We start from the raw sequence: 21,346 nt of genomic DNA on the forward strand, positions 1-21,346 counted from the left end.
AGACAAAGTTTCTCAGGGAAGATCAATATAACCTAATAGTAAAATCATGTATATTTTCTAACAATACTCAGAAATTGTGCTGGTTTTAACTGAGACAAAAGTCCATCCTTAGGTTGGTATGTAGCTTGGAAAACTTCAGGCCAAACAGCTCAATTTTAGCAAAACGATAAATAATTGAAGTCATTCCCCTTGCTAATTATTTCATTACTGTAACACAGCCATCTCTGAAACAGAGGGTGTAGCCTCAGAGAGAACAAACATGCGGCATAAAACCCAGCAGGGCTGGGGCTGGGGAAGGAATTACTGGGCAAGGGAACCGGTTTGCAAGTTTTGGCTCTTCCAGAAGTGCTAGGAAAGGTTAGAGAGTCCTGCAGAGCCCCTGGGACCTCGGGACTTCTGCAGGGTAGAGTGGAGGGAGGAAGCAGTGCCAGCATCAGGGGTAAAGACATCTCAGCAAAACTGATCCAGCAAGAAAAAGAAAGCTTTGCTCAGACCTACTGAAAAAAGGAAAATTGTGCATGGCTGGAATGATTAAATTCATCTGAAGTGCCATAGGAGAAGGGTGGCGTGACATTAAAAAGCTTTATGACTTTGCACAGTTGAGCTTTTGTTTTCTCCCACTTTATTCACATTTTATTCATTAAAAAAAAAAAAAAAGAAAAAGAAGCCTAACTGCTTTTAACTTTTATCAGTTAAGAATTAGAGAGAGGTAATGTAGGTGAGGTTGCATGTGTTAAGGGATCATTTAAACAGCCTGCTGATGGGGGGCGGAGGGGACTGCAACACCATAGGAGAGGCTCTGCTGAGCTCTGAGCTGGATCAGATGCTTGGGGGCAATTAAACACACAAGATTTCCCCCGTTAAACAAAGGCACAGAAGGGAGTCTCCCTGTTTTCTGTGCTGTTAATCATCAAGAGGAGAGAAGAATGAGTAAATGAGAAAGAAAAGATGGTGCTGTTTAAAGGAAGGATGTTCGGCCCCAGCAGGATGCCTGCTTGAGTTGCATCTCAATAAATAATAAGCGCTTGTTATGCTAACAGTCGCTATTTTCAGTAGCATGATTTGCATACAGATCATGTGCACGTTAATTACCCTGCGCGCATAGCCAATAACGCACATCTTAGTTTTTGTGCTTAGCGTTTTGGTTTGTAAAATGGAGCATCACGTTAATGAATATTGCAAAGTTTCCGAGTGCAAATGAACGGCTAATCCAGTGCTCGGCAGCAGCCCTGAAGATAACCACACATACCAGAGAGGCTGAGGGAAGGAGACCAGGATTAGTGTCACCTCTGGCACCGACCACATCTGTCATCGCACCTGATTGTAATGAAAATAAAATGAAACAAAAGGGTGTATGACTGCGTGATAGTGCAATGATGCATGATAATTCAATGGTGCATGATAATAATTAAGCCCATGTTGGCTAATGACTAGGTGCATGCTTGTGCGACCAGCGCTGGGTGTTGTCAGTGGGACAAATTTCATCCAAATCAAGAATAGGTGTATTGCTGTACCTTGATAGCAGAGCCCAACGTTTAGTAGTTGCAGACTGACTTTATGTCTCCTGGGGAGGACAGCTGAGACCTGGCTCTGTGGAGAGGTCGAACAGTGTAGGCAGAGGATACCCAAACTGACACCAAATCTTCCAGAACAAAGCCTCCCCTTGAAAAATGTGAATACGAGTGAATCAAAGCCATGTTTATATTAGATCAGTGCTCTGTATCTTGTGACTGTAGCGTTTCTGACACATTAGCAAGACTCGACGTTTGGTGAGCTGGGTCTGAAGGCCAGCTCCTCATATTCTTTCTTCTCTTCCCTCCTTTACCACACATCTTCTGAATGCCTGGCATTTCTCATTTTTTCATCTCTAATTGAAAGTTCCCACTTGTCCTCCTGACTTACTAACTTTGCTGAATACGACGAGTAGAAATTGGCCCATAGGTTGAGACTGCCTAGCAGTAGAAGTGGATGATTCCCTATAAAAAGTAATGATGTGACAGCTGAGGTTGAGAGTTGTGCTGAATCTGCATTGCATCCAGACCCACTTTAGTATCTTCAGATGTGCATCTGTAAAGCATAATGCAGCACCAGTTCAGGAATCCCTGAACCATTTTCATAACACCATGTAGTTATGCCTTCTGTGTTTATAGCTGTACTGATTTTTTCTGGTAGTATTTTGACACCACTGAGCTCTACTTTCAGCTTATTACTTACAGTGAAATAAAAAAAACAACCAAACCTGTAGTATCTTGGGAAAAGATCTAAGAGTTGTTTTATGTAGTTCATAAGGTATATAATAGAAATATTTACCTGTTAGGAAACTGTAAGAATATAATTTACAAGTTATTACCAGATTAATTTTTCAGGTATCAGATAACGATATCAGGTATCAGATAATCTGGGCCCTATAAGGCACAGATGTTTGGAATTAGAAGTTCAGTTTCAAAAGAAAATAACTGTTAAATGCAATAACTCGCCACATCGATATTCAGTTGTTATTGCTATTGGTGTTCCCACGTCCCACTGCAGCTCATCTGCGTGTTTTATAGTTCTCATAGCATCTATAGCGATTAAAAGGATTTGGTTTTCCAGAGAAAAATTAATGGGTTTAATAATCTTGAAAGAGGAGAGGTGCTGCTCATTCAAGTTCACTCAACGTGGGCGAAGCTGTTCTGCAGCTGCAGGTTCCCTGGCCAGGCTGCTGCCTGCGGGGAGCAGTGAGGTGGTGACGCACCCCTCTGCAGAAGCTTGGGTGAGTTGTGTGCAGGGAGCCAGTGGCCGGTTGCACGCTCGCTCTGTTGTGTGCAGTCCTTACGCCGTGCTGTCACCGCCACAGCTGAGCGCTTAGGTAGGATCTGAAGGACGTGTTGTTACACCAGCCCAGTTATGCACCCATTAAACTTTGCTGCTCCTTCTGCAGATCCTCTGCTTCCCAAGTCCCACGCTCTTCTGCACTGTAATGGCAGCAGCCCACTGTGTCTGCACTGAACTTCATCCCTGGCACGGAAACCACGAACTGAATTTGCCCAGTGGTGTACTGGTTGTAATCTCTGCTCCCAGTAGCTTGCTGTGTGGAGGAAACCTTATGTCCCTCAGCAGTAGGCTCATGGTTACTACTGTTATTCTGAGGCAGCTTCTGCTGAGCATCTGTGAAAGGACAGAGATTTAGGTAGCTTTGAGGTAGAGCAGTCATCGCTGTTCAGGAGCACAGGCAACCACTGCAAAGCCAATGGGCACACTGCAGAGTCTAAACAACATGTTGACTGTCATCTCGTCCTTCTGGTGGAATAAAAGCGGAACGTTTCACCCTTAGAGGCTTTCTGTATTTTCAAGAAGAGTGTCTTCCCTCTAAGTGAATAATTTTTGAGCAATGGAAAATAAGTTTTCAGCTTACTGATGCTGCAGCTAAAATGTTGACCTTTTAATAAGAGCTAGTCTACCAGCTGAAGTTTCCTTCAGTCAAGCTTCCATAAAGCTGATAGGTTAGCTGCTTGAAATGCATGCTGCAATACTCCGATCTGGAGGACCATTAGTCTTCTCAGGTGATCTGCAGCTCCGATTTTATTAGGGTTTAGTGAAGGTCAGAAGTTTATGTGGGCAAGTTGTGATTGCCACAGGTGTTTATGAGATAATTAAGGAGTTTCATGGAGGGCATACTTCTCATCAGCTGCAATTTTCCAGTATTACTTTAAATTAAGTGTTTCATCTGTCGAGCTTGGGGTTTTCTTACTGCTTAATTAAGAATTTCTGTCTCTGAATGCACAAAAATATTGAGTCGTAAGAGTTGCCGGCATTATTCACAAAACCATAAAATGTAGAGCTAGAAAAGGCTTTTGTTTAAGAGAACGCACTAGTTAGAGCTGCTGTCTTGTAGGTAAGTGGTTTGATTCAGTTACCTTTTGCGCTAGGAAGATTATAGATTTAAAGAAATCTTAGTGTTTTTTTTAACCAGGCTTAGATAACAGTGGCAGGGAGGAGAAATATCTGAAATTCTGTATTGCATTAATAGTCTACTGTGAATTTGGGAATGGCAAGTTAGCCTATTTGACAGACAGTACCATTAAGAATAAGAAAAAAGCTATTCACGTGGGAAAGCATGTTTAAAAGAGTGGAAAGATTTTCCAAGGTAATCTGAGAAAGAGCCACATCTTTTGGCTCAGATACAATCTTTGGAACCTCCTCGTGTTGTGCAGGTGAAGTAGATCCCTTTGTTTTATTACAAAAATGCAGATGGACTCTCAAAGTAAAGGAAAATTAGTTTTTGATGAAGTTGAGAGTTTGCATCTTTGTTCTTTGCTTATTATTCAGTTAAAGTGTTTATGTGGTCTGAGTGTTTATAGACTCAGTAATGCAGAGGATTTGCAAACAGTAAGATCAAGCTATAATGATGCTAGCTTGATTTAATAGTTCTACTTTAATTAGGATAAATGAGTTTACTTTTCTAGTGGGATGTATTAGCTTTTTAACGGTCACAGCAACAATAAACAACTGTAAATGCAGAGATATATCTAATTAGGGGGAGGCAGAAGCAATTAAGATGAGTAAACTATTGATCATAACTGAACTGGGTTTGACTAAGATACATATCGTTGACAACAGTGCTTTTACAATGGATGGCATGAGATGGTTAATGACTGCTATTGATTAAGCAGTAATGGTTTTAGTATTTTGTTGGGGGTGTGTGGGAGGGAGGGTCAAACAAGTTTTACAGGATGTTTCAAAACCATCCTGCAACTACTTGGAGAGCTTCTTATTCAACCAGAAGTATCTCAGTTCTCTAGATACTACGCCTGGCATATCCTTTTTGGGCCTGAATGCATCCTCTGACATAGTCCCCTGGTCCTGCTGGCTGAAACAGAACCTGTCGTTCAGATTTTCTCTCTTTCTGAGCTATTTTCTACCTCATTGGCCATAAAGAATATTGCTCCTAGATTATGGAGTTGTATAGCTTCTTTCATATCTGATGTTTCTGTTCTCTACTACATTGCTTGTTGACAAAGACGTTATGTTAGCTCAGAAAACAAACTGTAAATCATATATGGACATTTGTCATACATTCATCTCAAAGCATTTTTTCAGAGTTCTGAGAAGAAAGCAACCGTGCTAGCTGCACTATTCTTATAACTTTGTATGTTAGGGATCGAGCTGAAAATCATAATGGTTGCAGAAGACCACGAAGTCTTATAACAATGTAGCAGTAAGCTGTTATTCTCTTGAGCAGATTAGATTGGAAAAACTGAGTTTTTCCTCTTTGGTCAGTGGCATGCGTGTTAAAATCTGTGATTGGCAGTGTTATGCTCTTTGGAAAGAGGGCTGATTTTTATGGTTTGGAGAAGGACACAAAGAAAACTGCATTTAAAACAACGGGAATGATATTTCATTCTTCTGTTTCACTACATTAACTGTTTGCATTTTAAGATCAGATTTTTTTCCATTTTGTATAGACCATTCTTGCTAGCAAGCTATTTGCCCTGTTATATGTTTTTTCATTTGATTATTCGCTATAGCTGAAAAAATTAGATACAAAAGCATATACATGTGTATGTAGTAAACACGTTGATGACGTTTCTTACTCAAGGAGTCTGAGATTTGTTAATGTGCTTGAATTTAGAAACAAATGTTTGGATCATCTGAGTATAACCCCTGGATTGAGGGTTCATTTGCAATGCCTCTTGGATAATAGCGTGCAAGCTGCATTGCTGCTCAGCACCCTCCGTTTTTATTGGATTATCTCCAGTTGCCTGCCTTATCCTTTCTCCACTGCCCCTAGAAAGTAGCCGTTTGTGTTTATTCACTCTGATGTGTTTATTCATTTGAAGTGGGTATAGTGAAAAGTATGCCTCTCACTTGTGTCAACACAAGTGCTCCGTGTAGGCTACTGGCATTTTTTAAACAATCTTTTAAGGAAATATAAAATGTTATAAAACCATTTTTTTTATCCTATATTACACATACATGAATAGTCTTTTCTTCTCCATCAGGCATGCAAGTCACCTTATTGGAGGAAGCTGTGGTTTTCTTGAATGGTTGGTCAGTGAAAAGAAATTCCTACGAGTTAGATGCTAAGTCTGCCTTATGCTATTCTCCTGACATATTATCAATGCAATAATCATTGATCTTATTCCAAATCATTAATCTTATTGCGTGTTTGGCTTTTCTGTGTATGCACTGTCTTTTCAGGGCTGAAATCCCTACTCTTCAAGTCAAGTGGAATTTTGCCTTTGACTTAAGTGGCAAAGGGACTTGCCTTGGGACTGTCTTGGGACTAGAAAAATCTCACCATCTTTCCCTAAGTGTATGATTGGTTGGTTCCTATGCATTGCATAGGTACCCGTGCAGTAGTGCACACTGATGATTCCTTTGTACTTTCTTCTGTATGATACTAACTATCTGAGTAATTTTAACAAAATCCTAAAGTATTCTACACTTCATGTGTTCACTTCTGAAAGTAAATAAATCCAGACAGCACCACCGTAATATAATTGTCTGCTCTCAGGGAACTCTCTGAGGCAAGAGAGGGCTCTTACTCTTGAGGTTTAAGAATGTGAAGAAGAGTATTTCGTAGCATATATCCCTCATCAGTCTGCAAACTTAGTGCCTCTTTCATTCAGCAGAATGAGGGGAGTTAAAGAATGGATCTTCATTTTTCCAGACCTGCTTCTCCTGGTTCCCAAACTCCCTTTGGAATCACAATGGAAAGCCCCAAATTCACAGAGTTGTAGCAGCTAGGGTCTATTTGCTACCTTATATGTTTATTGTGGGTTTATGTTGCTTCCAGTGTTCCTCTGGATTTAACTAGAAATACCTTAACTAGAAAAAGAAATTACAATTACATATGAGTACAAGAAGTTGGGATTTTTTTTTAAATTTACTTTAACACAAAATGTAGGTTGTTTGAGTTGATATGTAGAACTTTAGCCCTATAGTGTCATGCATAATAGTTGTAATGGTGCAGCAGTGTTGCTGTGTTCCTGCTTTTATTTTCTCATGCACATATTTAGTCAATAAAAGTACTTTTAAAATGTATATTTTTGTTTAATGTGCTGAAGTTAAAAGGATAGAAGTCTTTTCAAAAGCATGTTTGAGTCTGTTCAGAATATGTTTGGGCTTTAAAAATATATTTTTTCCTCATTTAAATAACCTTAGTGTTCTTTAGGAGGAAAGAAAGAAAAAGAAGGCTTGAAAAGTTACTGTTGAGATTATTTTAAGACATAAGTTTACCCAGTTGTAAAGGGTGAAATGTGGCAGATGCTTCGTACCACACGTTATAAAACAGCTTACAAAGACTGTGAAGCGCGATGTCTTTACAGTCTATGCTGCTTGCGTTACTTTTATAATCATTGCAGTCATCAAATGCAGACATTTTATAAGCTCCGAACTGATATATCTCAGCTAATGAGAACAAAATATAAAGGAAATCAACATATTGCAGTAAAACCCCAATTTTCAGGCATTTTGGTGTTCTCTAATGGAGAGTTTGAAATGCAGCAAGACTCGTGCTGCTTTAACCTAGAATGCAAACCTGTAATTATGGTTTTGGGCTTTTTCACATAAGAATCAAACCACACATTTCTTTGATAAGTCTTTTTTTGTCGCGTACAGTTTTAGCTCAGTTCAGGCAATGAACACAAGTCTTACTAAGGTCAGTGGGAATAGCACACGAGCGTGGGGAGAAAGAACAAGGAATTGGAGGTGCAATGATTTTATTACACCGAGTATTAGGACACTTTGCAGCCTTTTCTAAGCAGCTGTTCTTTAGGTAAATTAATACCTGGGGTCCCTTTACTTCTTCCCAACTTTAACTACCATAAAAGAACTTAATGTAAAGCTGTTCGCAGCTTATCTCACCCGATTGCTATGCAAAGCTTCTAACTCAAACGCTTTTATAAACTGGAGCCATAACACACTAATCTTCTGAACTTCCTGACCCATAAAACTATGATTATTGCTACATGTAAAATTCATCTGGAAATATCCCTCTGTATTTAGTGTTATGGGTATTATGTTGCAAAATCCCTCCTCCTTTGCAGTGTAAGGGCTGCCAGGAAAAAGGAAGACAATGGGGCTGGAGATTGGTGTAGAGAGAGTAATGCTGTACCTTAATCTTGTCATTTTGGTTTTATTTGGAGCTGGTGATTCAACAGATGGGATGTTCTGATTCTTTTTTTTCCCTAAGTTACAATTTCAGATTTGATTATTTTTGGAATTAGCATATTTCTGGCTGTTCTTATTTACCATTAGCCACAGGTTAGTCACTAATTTCGTACACAACTCTGTGAGCAGATAATTGAGAAACACCACGTTTGTGGGAGCTGTTTTGGTGAAGACAGGAAGGATGTCAGAGATGAGAAGAAAGCTTTACTGTTCCAGTTTTGATTCTTTTAAGTATCTGTAATATCTGAGAGTTATCTCTAGTAACTATTCTGGGATTAAAGTAATGAACGAGGAGCGGTTTACGGGATTTGTTAATAAAGGATGCCAGCTAAACTCAGCAGAGGCAAGAAAGGATTAATAATATTTCATGAGTATCTTTACCCTCACTTTCATTATGGGTAATACGTTTGTTTTAAAAAGCTACGTGATTGTTGTCTAATCTTCAACAAAGATAATGACATCTGCAGCTTTGCAATTATACACATATGCATGGCGAAGGGGGTGGGACGACTGCACTCTAGGGTGCAGACATACCAAAAAGCACAAGAGTCATGTTTCTGTCTTTTATTCACCACCAGACTAACTTAATATAGATAATTATCCAGCTGTAAAAAAAAAAAGTCTTTTTTTTTTCATTTTAAAACACAAACATTTGTGTTAAATGATGCTTTTCCCAAGCCACTTTTATTATTAGTGTTGTTCTAAATTGCAAGTTGTCACATCCACCAGCCTTTAAATTACCAGTCCTCTGTGTTGCTATAGTAACACCGCAGCCACTAAAATACAGATTCTGGCGTAGCAAGGCAAGCTCAGACCGCGACTCATTCATTTGAAGGTCTTGGCAGCAGAATCTCTCTACAAAGTCTTTATTTTATAACCTTTGGATACTTGCATTTTAACTCTTTCAACCAAAATTACAGTGTTGTGCTAAAAGATAAGTTTTATTTAAGTTAGGGTACCCAAGCTGAACAGAGTTAATAAATACATGGGCATAGCTGACTTCTGACTACTCTTTCCTTCTCTTCTCTTTGGTTTTGGGCCAAATGATTGATGGTTTTCTTGAGGTGAGGCTAAGAGGACAGCGCCGTATTGTCTTCTCCACTTCCTCCATCTGAAAGGCTGCCCATCTCCTTTTCACAACACTATCCCTCACTGGTAACCTGGACAACGGAAATGTACCCTGGTTGGATTAGAAATGTCGTTTCTTGCTTGGTGAACAAATCTTCTGTAATAATGGGAATGGACTTGTATATTCCCATTTGGCTAGAAGTCAGTGTGTTGGTCAGTGCTGGTAACTGTATAAACTACAGCAAGAGTCAGTGTTTTGTGTGTGTCCTCATTTAAATAACAAAATATAAGAAAAACTATAGGCTCCATCTGGAACTTAATCCCTTCTCCTTGTGCATGTTACTGTAATATGCTCTTAATTCTATAAGCTCAGACTTTTTTCTTCCTAATGTGTTTTCTCCATTTTGCAGTCCAATTCCCTGATTTTCACCTGTTTGTCAAGTTCATCTTATCTCCTCCCCATGGCTTTATATCCGATAGATGTCTCTTTTCAGCCTCAGACCACCTTCCCACACCTCACCCCTGACTTTGGTTTCCCTATTCCAACTCCTTCTCCCCAGTCTCTTCCCACATCTACTTGTAGCCTTTCTCCCACTGACCCCATTCTGCTCACAGTGACCTTGAACCAGTCCCTAGGTTCTTTGTCCACCTGTGGGCTCCCTGACCTCTCATAATAGTCTCCTACTCCAAGCTCCAGTGCTGCCTTCCATGCCCAGCTAGTGATGGCTATCCAACACTTCTGTGCTTTAGAATCATAGAACCGTTTGGGTTGGAAGGGACCTTTAGAGGTCATCTAGTCCAACCCCCCTGCAATGAGCAGGGACATCTTCAACTAGATCAGGTTGCTCAGAGCCCCGTCCAACCTGACCTTGAATGTTTCCAGGGATGGAGCATCTATCATCTCCATGGGCAACCTCTTCCACTGTTTCATCAACCTCATCAAAAAAAAATTTCTTTTCCATCATCTACCATTCCTCTTGTATTTCTACAGTTTCTCTTTTTTTTTGAGGAGTGCGTGTTATCGTTTCCTGATCTGTGCCTGAAGATGCTCCCCGCTGCACTGAGCCCATTAGCACACAGGAGACTCCCTGAATGATGAGTCTACATGTGCTATAAGTGACCAGTGTTCCAGTTCTCACTGTCTTACAGGTTTTCTAATGTTCTCTGGTTATGTTTGTGCAGCATCCTAGCTTAAAGGTAATCAGTGCCTCTGAGAACTGCTACCCACGGTCAATAGAGCTGGTGTAATTTCCCATATTAGAATTAAAAAATCCAACATGTACAGCAGAATGCAGAGATCTGGGAAGAATACTGTCAGAAAGTATTTGTATTAGGCTAAAATAAGTTTTGAATGCTAACAACCATAAATTTTTATCAACCAAATATGTATAAATACCCATCTCTATTCTATTTGAAATAAAGGGAAGTAATAAGCCCCTTACTTTACAACTGTAAATAAGGATTAGTGTGTTTAAACCCTGCTTGGAGAAATCTTACATATCTTGTCCCAGTTTCATAAGGTCTTTACTGGGGATACCAGTGGATAAATTGCTATTTTTAGTACCATTTACATTGAAAATGTTTTTCTACCTAAAAAAAAATAATTTTGTATTTTACCAGTATTCCAAATACTTTATGTTAAAACATTTGGGGTGTGTCTCCTGCTACAGTCTCATAAAGCTATAGTTGTTTCATCAGTCACGTTGTTGAATCCGTCTGTAAAAGCTGAGTAGGAAATATGCTTTGAGAGATTGTAGGCTTTTAGCTGAGCTCAAATACTGTCATTTAGTACCTTCAAGTACAGGGTTGCTGACATGAGCTATTCCTTCGTACGATACGGTATGTGATCTGGAGGCACCCAGTCTGCCTGCTTTACTGCCATCAGGTTACAGCTTTTCACAGATGACCTAGTCCCAGCAGAAAGTCCTGACCTCTCGCTTTTTCAGCACTTCAGAGGTTAATTTTGTTGAGGGATCAGATTTCTTTCTAGGGGAAGTTTCTGATGATCACCTTCCAGCTAGGCTGTACTTTCCAGTGTCTTTCAGAGCTGCTGAATGGTGAGGGCTCTGTTGGAAAACAACCTTGCTCCAACTTTTTTTTCCAAGTCTCTTCCTAGATAGTCAAGTTACAAGCTGTTTTATTTAGCGGGGGTGTTGGATGGTAGCCTAATGAAGGTATCAACCTGCAAAATAAATCTGAGCCCCTTTTCTGGAATTCTTCATGGGCAACAAGGTGGAGAAGTGCTTTGGCCTGGGAATATTGCAAGGTAAGAGATTTTCTGCAATTTTGAAAGCATGCAAGTGTGTTGTTACACCTTTGTGAAAGTAGGTTTAGCGTTTTAAATGCTGGCAGCAATGGAAACACATTAGATGATGGAGTAAATCTGAGAAGTTTTCTCCCTGCACGATCTATTTCATTTGGGTCGCTATATGCTACATGAAATTAATATATTTTTAGTAGATTACAAATATTTGAATAAAACTAGGAAATTCCCCATGTGAGAAGTGACAGCTATTACTGTATTTGTTTTTTTCTTGCTTTACTTCATTATTCTGTGAGGTTTATCGACTAATTCTCAGCATCTCGCAGGTTGCAGTCTAACCGGCTATCTTTCCACTAGTGTTACAGGCTTTTAGCCTCAGAAAACTCTGGGGCTTTGTTATATTTTAGCGATGTAAGTTTGCTTTCTGTGCAAAGGAGGAACCTCTATGGGAATGAGCTCACTCTGCAGGGAAACAAAGGCGTGTGCGAGGCTCGCTCAGGCCATATCACAGCCCAGAGTGCACTTGCTTTTTTAGCACATAATACACAGTTCTTATTCTCACTGCTGCGCAAATTTCTGTCGGCTTCCTGACTTGTCTGGGTAGGGTTAGATGATCTTTTTCCTTCTTACAGTTTCTTTCAAATAAACCTAATTTTAAAGGCTGGCATAAACCAGGATTTATTGTAGTACTTAGGATGTTGCAGTTCTGCTAGGAAAAAACCTGCTTTCAGAGTTAGTAGTAGCTGACATCTTCCATACACCTCCATATTACAACGAATAAAGTATTTCGCCTGATTATGTGTCTGTCCCATAAACCACTGGTGTGATAATGACGGTTGTTTTTCAGTGGTTTGGCTTCCTGAGGGACAGTGCTGTGCCCTGTGATCAAATTAACACCTTTTATTGCCAAGTTCAGCTTTGTTTTAAGGCATACGTCAGCAGGCTGTAATGTGTTCAGAAAGACAAATTTTGTGATTTTGTCCTTTTTTCTGATGGGAGAAGAGCGTGCAAGCGTATGCGTTACCTTTGTCTCCATGTGCTCGGCTGCAGCTGGTCCTGCTGTGTGAGAGAGGAGCAGGTCTCATACCTGAAATCTGGTTTGCTGTGCACAGGTTTTTGCCTTGATCAGTTTATGTAGAAGCTTTGTAGTGTATTCTGAATCAGGAAGAACTTCAGCAGTGACTGTGAATTGCTTCAAGTCTTCATGTGTATATATCACTTCTTCGTTTTGTGCCTGCGTGTTTCTTTCTTGGGATTACAGCCTGCAGACCCTAAAAGATTTGTATTAGTGGAGTTACAGCATCAGGAGGGGTTAAAACAAGACTGGGAAGCGAGGGAGACATATTCTACCTGCCAACTGCTGGAGGTTTTGGCCCCGTGGGTGTGTTTAGTAGCCACCTTTCCAAGGGTGAGGCTGCCCAGTGGTCCCAGTTGACCATTTGTGCTGGGGGAGTGGGTGGGCAAGTGGCCCTGGCTGGGGGGCGAGTGGCCACAGGGGCAGGTGGGTCCAGCCCCCCATGAGTCTTTTGAAAGCCCCCTCAGCAGCAGGGAGTTTAAATGCCTCTTACATAGTTTTGTTTCCGTACTACCCTTCATTCCTTTCCTTCCACTTTGTAGTTGCATCAGTCCTGTAAGAACTGAGCTAATTATTTTTTTTCTTCTTGGTGTTTAAGCCCGGATGTGTTGTGTTTTGGAGCCTTTGGCGAAGCAGGCTGCCAGGTACCGGTAGCTGCTGGTGAGCTGCTGAGCTGTCATCAACTCGGTCCGGTGCTGGGGGAGTGTGCAGGTGGGAGACAGGTGTCAGAAACCTTGTCAGTGTTTTCAGTAAGTGCCACCCCTTCTTTAAGTCGTAACTTAAATAGTGCCTTTGTACGTGGAGATGAAGTAATGCCAAAGATATCTGCTTTTTGGGGGAGAAGAAAGTATGAACTGTTAAGTAAGGCAGGGGAAAGAAACAGGCACTATGTGGTGTTTGGTTATCATAAGTCTCCATCCATCCCCTGGGCAGCCTTCTCCGCCTGCCTAGAGGAGGGAGGTGTTTGGGCTGGGGCCTGGCCGAGAGGGAGGAGAAAGGCATATTGCAGTGGTGATCCGCACCTAGATCTTGGCCAGGGAACTCCTCCCCATTCCCGCACTCCAGGGTGATGGACGGGAGCTGGGGCCGTCCATCGCAGCATCCCGTCCATCGCAGCATCCCGTCCATCGCAGCATCCCGTCCATCGCAGCATCCCCAGTGGCTTTGGCTTGTCCTCTGTGGATTTGTTCAGTCCATCGCTGTCGTTTGCAACCTGTACACTTCAGAGGGATTTGTTTTCTGTAGAGCACCAGAGGCTTTGTTATGTAAACAAGGATTTCTGACTTTGATTAGAAGACTTTCTTAGCACTTCTTACTGTCTAGGAAACAAAGGCATAACAAACAAAGCATTTGTTTTTACATAACAACAACTAAAATGTAGCACTGACCTTATTGTGGTATGAAGACACTGTTTTTTTTTTTTTCCAGCTTTCACTGGCGCAAATCAGTTAGAGTCTGGAGCTGCAGAGAAAGGATCAGGGATGAGTATCAATCCCGTGGCCTTCAAAGCAGGGAGGTGAGGGTGCCACTGGCTGCGGGGTGCTTTGTGCACCCAGTGTAGGGCTGGTCTATAAACTGCTTTATAAACATGGTAAATACTCAGAACAGTAAATGGAGGGGACACACCAAAAATATGGTTTATAGGTTATGAGGCTGGGAAAAAAGGGTTGGTAGCTGGTTGGAGCTTTTTACGCTAAATTTTTCAGACCTAGCTGGAAGTTTGTGTTCCTCCAGCACTTGGGTCAAAGGCAGTGCCTTGCCCTGGTTTCTCACCTTCCCCCGAGGCTGTGCAATGCCAGAGGAACCGTTGTTGTGAATAATGCCAAAAAAACAAGTTCCACCAGTCAAGTATTTTACAACTGAATACAGTTGTGCTGGCTGCTGCATTTAGTGACTCTGGCCAGTGAAGGACTGAAGGGTCTCCGAGCAAAATGTGTGCAGCTGAAGAGGGTGCCACTGGAATTTCTGCTTTATAGCAGGAGATGATGAGTTTTGGTAGAAAGTCAGATTGCATTCATGAAGATTTAAGGCATTTCAAATGGGAAACTCCCCAAGATGAGCTGGGTTTAGCAGCTCCTATGTGTGTGCGCTCAGCTGTGTTTACTTCAAGTTTGACAAAGGCTTTGGTCAAATTCCTGGTCAGATTTTAAGGGACTAAATAAAATCCAGTGTTATTTTTATAAGGTTATTATCACTGATATAAAAAGATTAAATGAAAAGAGCATGTACGGTTTTCTAGCTTCTACAAGTCTTTTCTCACCCAATCTTTTTCGACACTAATTGATACTTTTCTTCTGTGAGTTATTCTCTTTTACAAATAGGTAATTTAAATGTAAATCCTGAAATGTTATCTTGGATGAATTCTAAACAGAGCTTGACAGCTGCATTTCAGCTTGTTGGCGGTAAACGGAATAGTCACTAAGCATGAAAACGGTCCGAATAGCTCCCAGCACACTTATAGCAGTTTAACTCTGCACCAAAAAATGTCATTAAAAGGATTAGATTCTGCTCCAGGAAGAACAGCTGGAAATGGTCTCTACTGATTTTGCCTGGTTTGCTTTTCACTTTTCATGGTCTGGCTTTACAAAGTGTTTCAAGGTAACAGTCCTGTCCCTGGGCTTCACCTTAGGTTAGAAACAAAGTGGTTTATTTTGAAATACCTATATAATGACCTGTAATAAGAAGAGAGTAACTGAAGACATGGAGAAGGTGGGTGATTAATACCTATGTAAAATACATTAATTAAATTCCCTTCTCTTGGAAGTACATTTCCATCCATTCTTTTGCAAACGGTTATTTGTCACCTTTCATAATGTTTTGAAAGGAAAACCACACAAGGGTCTGTGTATGGTTTTTGGATTTCTGACACAGTGATGTCAGTATTGTAGGAAATCCCAGATGAAAACAGTGGAAAATGCAGTGTTTAGTATCTCACTTTATAGCACATTTACATTTTTCTGGCTTTTTTTATTTTTCCGTTTAATTATTTGAAGATGCTGTGACGTTTCAATCATTTTACACCTTGACTTTTTTTTTTGTGTTGGTTTTATTTTGTTCTCCTATCAACTCATAAACAGTTAAATTTTTAGGTAGAAGAGGATAATTACCATGTTTCCACTTGAAATATTGTAGAGCCCCAAGGCCCTGTCTTGGACAAATGTATTTTTCAGCAGCTCATTGTAATTTTGGTTTTGACTGAAGAGCCAGCAAAGTTAAAATCCACACCCATCATAGAGAAGGGTGCGTTTTCAGCCGTTAACAATGGCTTTATTTAGTAGTGGTTTAATGACTCCTTTGCTTTGGACTTGCAAGGGGGGAAGATATCTGCAGTGAGGGGGGCTGTCCTGAGGATCGCAGGATGGTTTCATGTGTGCCATGCCGTCCAAGTTGACAAAGAAGAGCCAATTCCGTGGATGATGATTATGCAAGATGGAAAAGTGCTGATAGACTGTGGAAAAATACAAGTCTGAGCCTAACTGCTTTGCAAACCTCTTTCAAAAAGCAGCTTTGAGTACCTGACCTGGTGCTGTATTTGAGCAATCTGTAGTTGCCACGTTGTTAGTTGCACTAGGGTGAGCAGGCTGAGATGGGGAGGGAGAGAAGGGTGCTTAGGGTGCTTGGTTTCGTAGAGAGCAGGAGGCAGCTTTGTGGGGGTTTTTAAGTGATGGCAGTGATGGTTTTTAAGTGGGTGGTTGTATAATTTTCCTATATAATATGCTTTTAAGATTTTTTTTTTTTTTTGTAATTTTCAGTAATCAAAGTAAAGTTTCAGGTGATTGATCAAATAGAGAAAGGAAAGCCCAAACATTTCAGCTTCAGGTTATGGTTGAGTAGACTTTTGCTGACATCGGGAATTATTAATTGCACCAGCTAAATTACAAAGATGTTATCTTGGCTCTGGGAGCCAAGAACACCGTAATTAGGAGAGCTGTTAGATTCCCCATTCTGCCTCTTTGCTTTTGACTTTAACCATCAAGGCACTGGATCAAGGTAAAAATGAACTAATTTACATGGGGGGCTTGGGGTTGTTTCAAGAACAATGTGAAATAGAGATATGTCAATTTGTTAAGAGATGCTGTCCTCTCGAGAAGCTGCAGTCTTCACCCGTGTGCAGATACGACATGGAGCGGCGTGTCCTATGCTGTTGTATATTACACCAAATATGGTGTGATGGGCTTCTTGGGGGGAAGAGCTTTTAGTGTAATGGATCATTGACAGCAGATTAAACAGTATATGTGCTTTAATTACATTACTTTTTAGCAGTATATGTTGTATGCTTATGAAGTTGCTTGCATTGGCATCTAATTTACAGGGTTCAGTGAATTCTACATGCATCTCACTTGCATTAAAACCTTCTATAGTGCTCCTCAAAAGGACAGCATCAATAATTGTTTATGTAGGTTTCCAGAATTATTTTAAATTTCTTAATATTATGTGTTTTCTTGTTCTCTTACATCCTGTTGTTCTTCTAGCTAGAGACTGACCCCTCCCACCCCCTGCTGAAGTGAGTTTTTAAAAAAAAAATAAATCTGAGATGGCTGGTTTTAGCTGACACAGCATCTTCCCTTGTCAGAACAGCCGTGTGCATCAGTATCATCGCTCGGTGTCATCAGCATGCCCACAAGAGCTGTGTCGCTTAGCTTCTGGCAGCCAAAATACTAGACATCTATCTTTGGACTTCAGAACGGCTAATATGTTTTAATTTAGTAAACTTGAAAATACAGAGTTTGAGTCCTTCATAGTTTCCATCAGAAAATAAAAAACTTAAAGCACAGGATATATATACACCTATGTATATACTTAAGGGAAAGCCACAACCATCAATATATTCAGGTGCATGTTTCTACCTTTGTCCTTAGGCACATGTCCCAGTTCAGAAGGGCACTTAAATATTTTCATAATGCCTTAGATTGCCCAACTGAAGTCAACAGGACTGGTTGATGCCGGTAAAACTACTTATGATTAACATTAGGCACATTCTTTAGATGCTGATGAACTCGAGCCTGTGATAGTTTAAGAATGGCAAGTGGTTAAAAATGTGATGTTTCTGTACATTCAAGATGGAGCTATAAGACACACAGAAGAACATTATTATGGGGGGGGGGGAGGTTTGGCCATTGCCATATCTTCATAAGAAGGAAATTAAACTGTTTAACATGGAAAACATTGGCATTGCTCATATTATTATTATTAGGATTTTATTGTAGGTTCAGAAATAGAAAAGAAGTTAGTTGCTACTCCAGACTTTGGAAAACTAGGAGCATATTCTCTTATGCAGTTATTTTAATAACTTTTCTGTAGCCTTATTTATAGACTTCTAAAATCTAGGAATTGTAATTGCTTTATGTTATAGATTTTGAAATAGAAGTAAATATCAGTTATAGGGCCTGTTTTTAAACACTGAAATGAAGTCCTTCAATTCTTTTCCAAGTTTTCAGGTTTTCCATACTAGGCGCTGGGGGGGTGGGAAATTATCTTCCCCCCCCTCCCCTTACATTCCATGAATTTCTTTGTATGGTCAGCACGTCTTCATTCAGTTATGCTGAGGAAGATTTTGGAAAATAACAGATAAAACTGTTGTGTAGAATCTGGCTGGCTTTCTCAGACTCAATGGGTCTCACATTGTGTATGGAGTTTTATTTTAGCATGTACTTCTATTTTGCATTACAGTGGATTCCTCTTTAAAAATGTTCAGGTGAAGGCAAGTCTAGAAAAAAAATTATATTTTTCCTTTAAATTGTAGTGTCACCAGCACTGTAGACTACAGCGTTTCTTTCCAATCCAGGGAGCTGGAGTGTCTTTGGATTTATCAGTGTTTGGAAGATCTTTCTGCAAAGCCAGGGCCTGCCTGTAACCGGGACACTCCTGGAAGTCGAACAGAACTGGCAGGAGTGTGTATGTATAGGTTGAAGGACACCAAATGAAGGGCTACCTCAAGGCACCACGCAGGGGAGCCTGCAGGCAGGGGTCAGCGGTTGATCCCGGTGCCTGTCCCTGCCCGTCCCTGTCCTCTTGTCCTCTGCCAGCAGAGCAGCGTGGCTCAGCACTCCCGAATTTCCTGAAGGCAAAATTAATCTGGCTTGCTGAAACTGTTGATCTGAGCTTCCCAGCTGGCCTTGACTGCAGTGATATGGGGAGAACTGGCACAAATGAGGGTGCTGGCAGATTGATGAGGACCGTAACCGGGAACAGAGCAGTAGCAAAGAGCAGCTGCAAGCAGTAACCCTTTCTGCAGGCACGCAGAGGAGCGTGTCCCCGTGGCCGCTGCTGTTCGTGTGGTTCAGCAAATTGTGCTGCTGGTTAAGCTGTGCTCAATTCTCTGGAAGGCCCTCATGTAGATATGGGTGAACAAAATAATCCCAAGTAAGCAAAAAGCTATTAAAAATTATTAAGCATCATTAAAACCTGTACAGGTAGCTGTTTTGTAACGCTGAGTGAGAAAAATGAAATATGTATTTATGCATTTCCAGCAGTGGTGATCCATCAGTGGACTGAAATGTCTTCACTGAGCTACTTGCAGGGCAGTGTTTCAATCCCAGCTTTATTGTTCTTGGAGATGGAGCACTTGTAGGCCAGTTTATAAATCTCTCCCTTAAGCAGCTTATTTTTAAGGGCATTTTAGGAGTGAAGTATCTGGCTTGACTTTTAGATCATTTGGATTCTGTCTGTTCTAACAGTCAAATTGCTTCAGGCACGGACATTTTTTGTTGGTGCTTTCTGTGTCCTAAACTTCCACTTACGCATTTCTCATTGACTAGAAAATATTGAAGCTATCACACACTGGAAGAAGGTAGTCCTCAATAGTAAGCTGTTAATAGATCTCCTTGAAATGCGTGTGTTGCACAGCTCAGGAGGGTTAGATACCGTCTGAACAACTAAACTTTCAATTACTGAAAATTCCTGATACCGGTGATGCTGTCGATGGTAGATCCAGGTTGTTGCCTGGGTTGATGTAACAACCGGATACAAAAGATTGCTTCAGGGTTAATTTTTTCCTTGCATTTAAATGTTGTCTCTCTGTTACAGCTTAGCAAGTCAGTGCTATGCCTACCTGGAGATGCCTTCTTGCCACCACCTTCCCCTGCTCTGGGACTGTAGGCATAAATTTTGAGGGTCCCTGTAAAGTTTTTTTACTCATACAAACTTGCAATTGAGTTGGTAAGAGCTGCGTCATTGGTGCTGCCAGTTTAATAATGGTATCCATTAGGCTTTGTGGCAACCATATAGTCAACGAGCTGTATGAGCTTAGACTTGAAGTGCAGTGAAGGTAAGTTAGGAAAATGAGCAGACCGTTTTCATTTGGCAACCGCAAGTAGGATAAGACTTGTAGAAAGAATACTTTTCCTTTTGAATGATGTTTTGTCTTTTGACCATTGTTTTCTACCTTTGTTGTGCTTTTTCTCCAGCTGGGATGACAGCAGCTCTGTCAGCAGTGGGATCAGTGACACCATAGATAATCTCAGTACTGATGACATTAACACTAGCTCCTCTATCAGCTCCTATGCCAACACACCTGCCTCCTCCCGCAAAAACTTAGATGCACAGGTAAGATTTCTGGTTTAGACAAGTAACATATTTATTATTTTCTCTGTGCAGTAAGTATAATTGTTTTAAGCTGGATGAACTTGAACACACAGCCAGCCTTCGGTACGGATGGTGTCACTCACAAGGCAACGTCAAGCAATGGTAACCACCTTATCATACGCGGCATTTACGAATATTTCCTCTATGCGTGAAATCCGTGGCATCTCTGCTGCGGTGGTGTGGCAACAAATGGCTTCTGCCTTCCTAGCAGCACTGATGTACAGAAAACATGCATCAGGAGGTGGGATTTTTTTTTTAAGCTCTAGAAAAGGTATTCTGTTTCTTCTTAAAAAATAGGATTTAATTAAGTCAACATGAAGGTTTGAAGATTATTTACATTTCCATCGGAAATGTAAGCGTGCTACGCAAATGAAATATATTATTTTAAACTTCTAGGGCTGCGTGTTACTGCAGGCTTTCTATTTTTGTCAGCATCTCATAGGAGGTTAAATTTCACATCCATTGGCAGCCTACATGTATGTTTTGTGCTCAGACACCACACAGCCAAATAGGGTAAAACAAGTGAAGGTATCCAACAGTTTTTCATTCATCAGTTAGACTGCATAGTACAGAGATTTGCAGTAACATAAACTGCTTTTTTCCTCAAATGTATAGAATTTTGTTTGGAAAAGTGGGGGACTGAGAAGCCCAGCTTTGTTCTTTGTACACCCACCTGCTCAAGGGACTGAGGAGTCATGTGTCAAAGCAACTGGGATGCAGTGGTTTGGCATGGCACAGGTAGAGGAGAGGGAGGGATGGAGGCATGACCTTCTCTGTTTCTTTCCTCTTTTATTCTTCTCCAGTCCTTTTCATGACTGGACCCTAAATCTGGTTTTAATATCAGTTTTAATGTAGACATGTGGTTGCTGTGAAGTGTTATTCTGCCTACAGGACTGTGGTGCAAGCATATATTGCTCTTTGTTCCCTTGCCACGAAGTGCATACTTGAGCCTACATTAAAGATTTCCAGTTAGCCTCTGGTTGTGTATCAGCAGTTGCATGTGTGCTTGAAACTGCTAATACAAGTCCCATACAAGTTGAGAGGAGTTAAGATCTATGAAGTGTGTTTTTCAGTACGTAACAGAGAAAGTAACATAGACAACTAGAAGTACTTTTTTGACAATGTTACTTTGTCAACGTTGTAATACTGTTGGAAAAAAAGGAAGGAAAAGGGAGACATGACTAAACATTAACCTAAGGAAA

At 40.8% G+C, this 21,346-nt stretch overlaps 1 protein-coding gene across 1 annotated transcript in view; it reads left to right on the plus strand.

Moving 5' to 3' along the window:
- NAV2 (neuron navigator 2) overlaps nucleotides 1-21,346 on the plus strand; it is a 171,107-nt gene that overhangs the window by 93,877 nt on the left and 55,884 nt on the right. Inside the window, exon 13 of the mRNA XM_068399984.1 lies at nucleotides 19,967-20,105. Within this exon, the coding sequence (XP_068256085.1) occupies nucleotides 19,967-20,105 (139 nt within the window). The remainder of the gene's footprint in view (nucleotides 1-19,966; nucleotides 20,106-21,346) is intronic.

Source organism: Nyctibius grandis, chromosome 4 (assembly GCF_013368605.1).
Source record: "Nyctibius grandis isolate bNycGra1 chromosome 4, bNycGra1.pri, whole genome shotgun sequence".
In the NCBI taxonomy this organism is placed as follows: domain Eukaryota; kingdom Metazoa; phylum Chordata; class Aves; order Nyctibiiformes; family Nyctibiidae; genus Nyctibius; species Nyctibius grandis.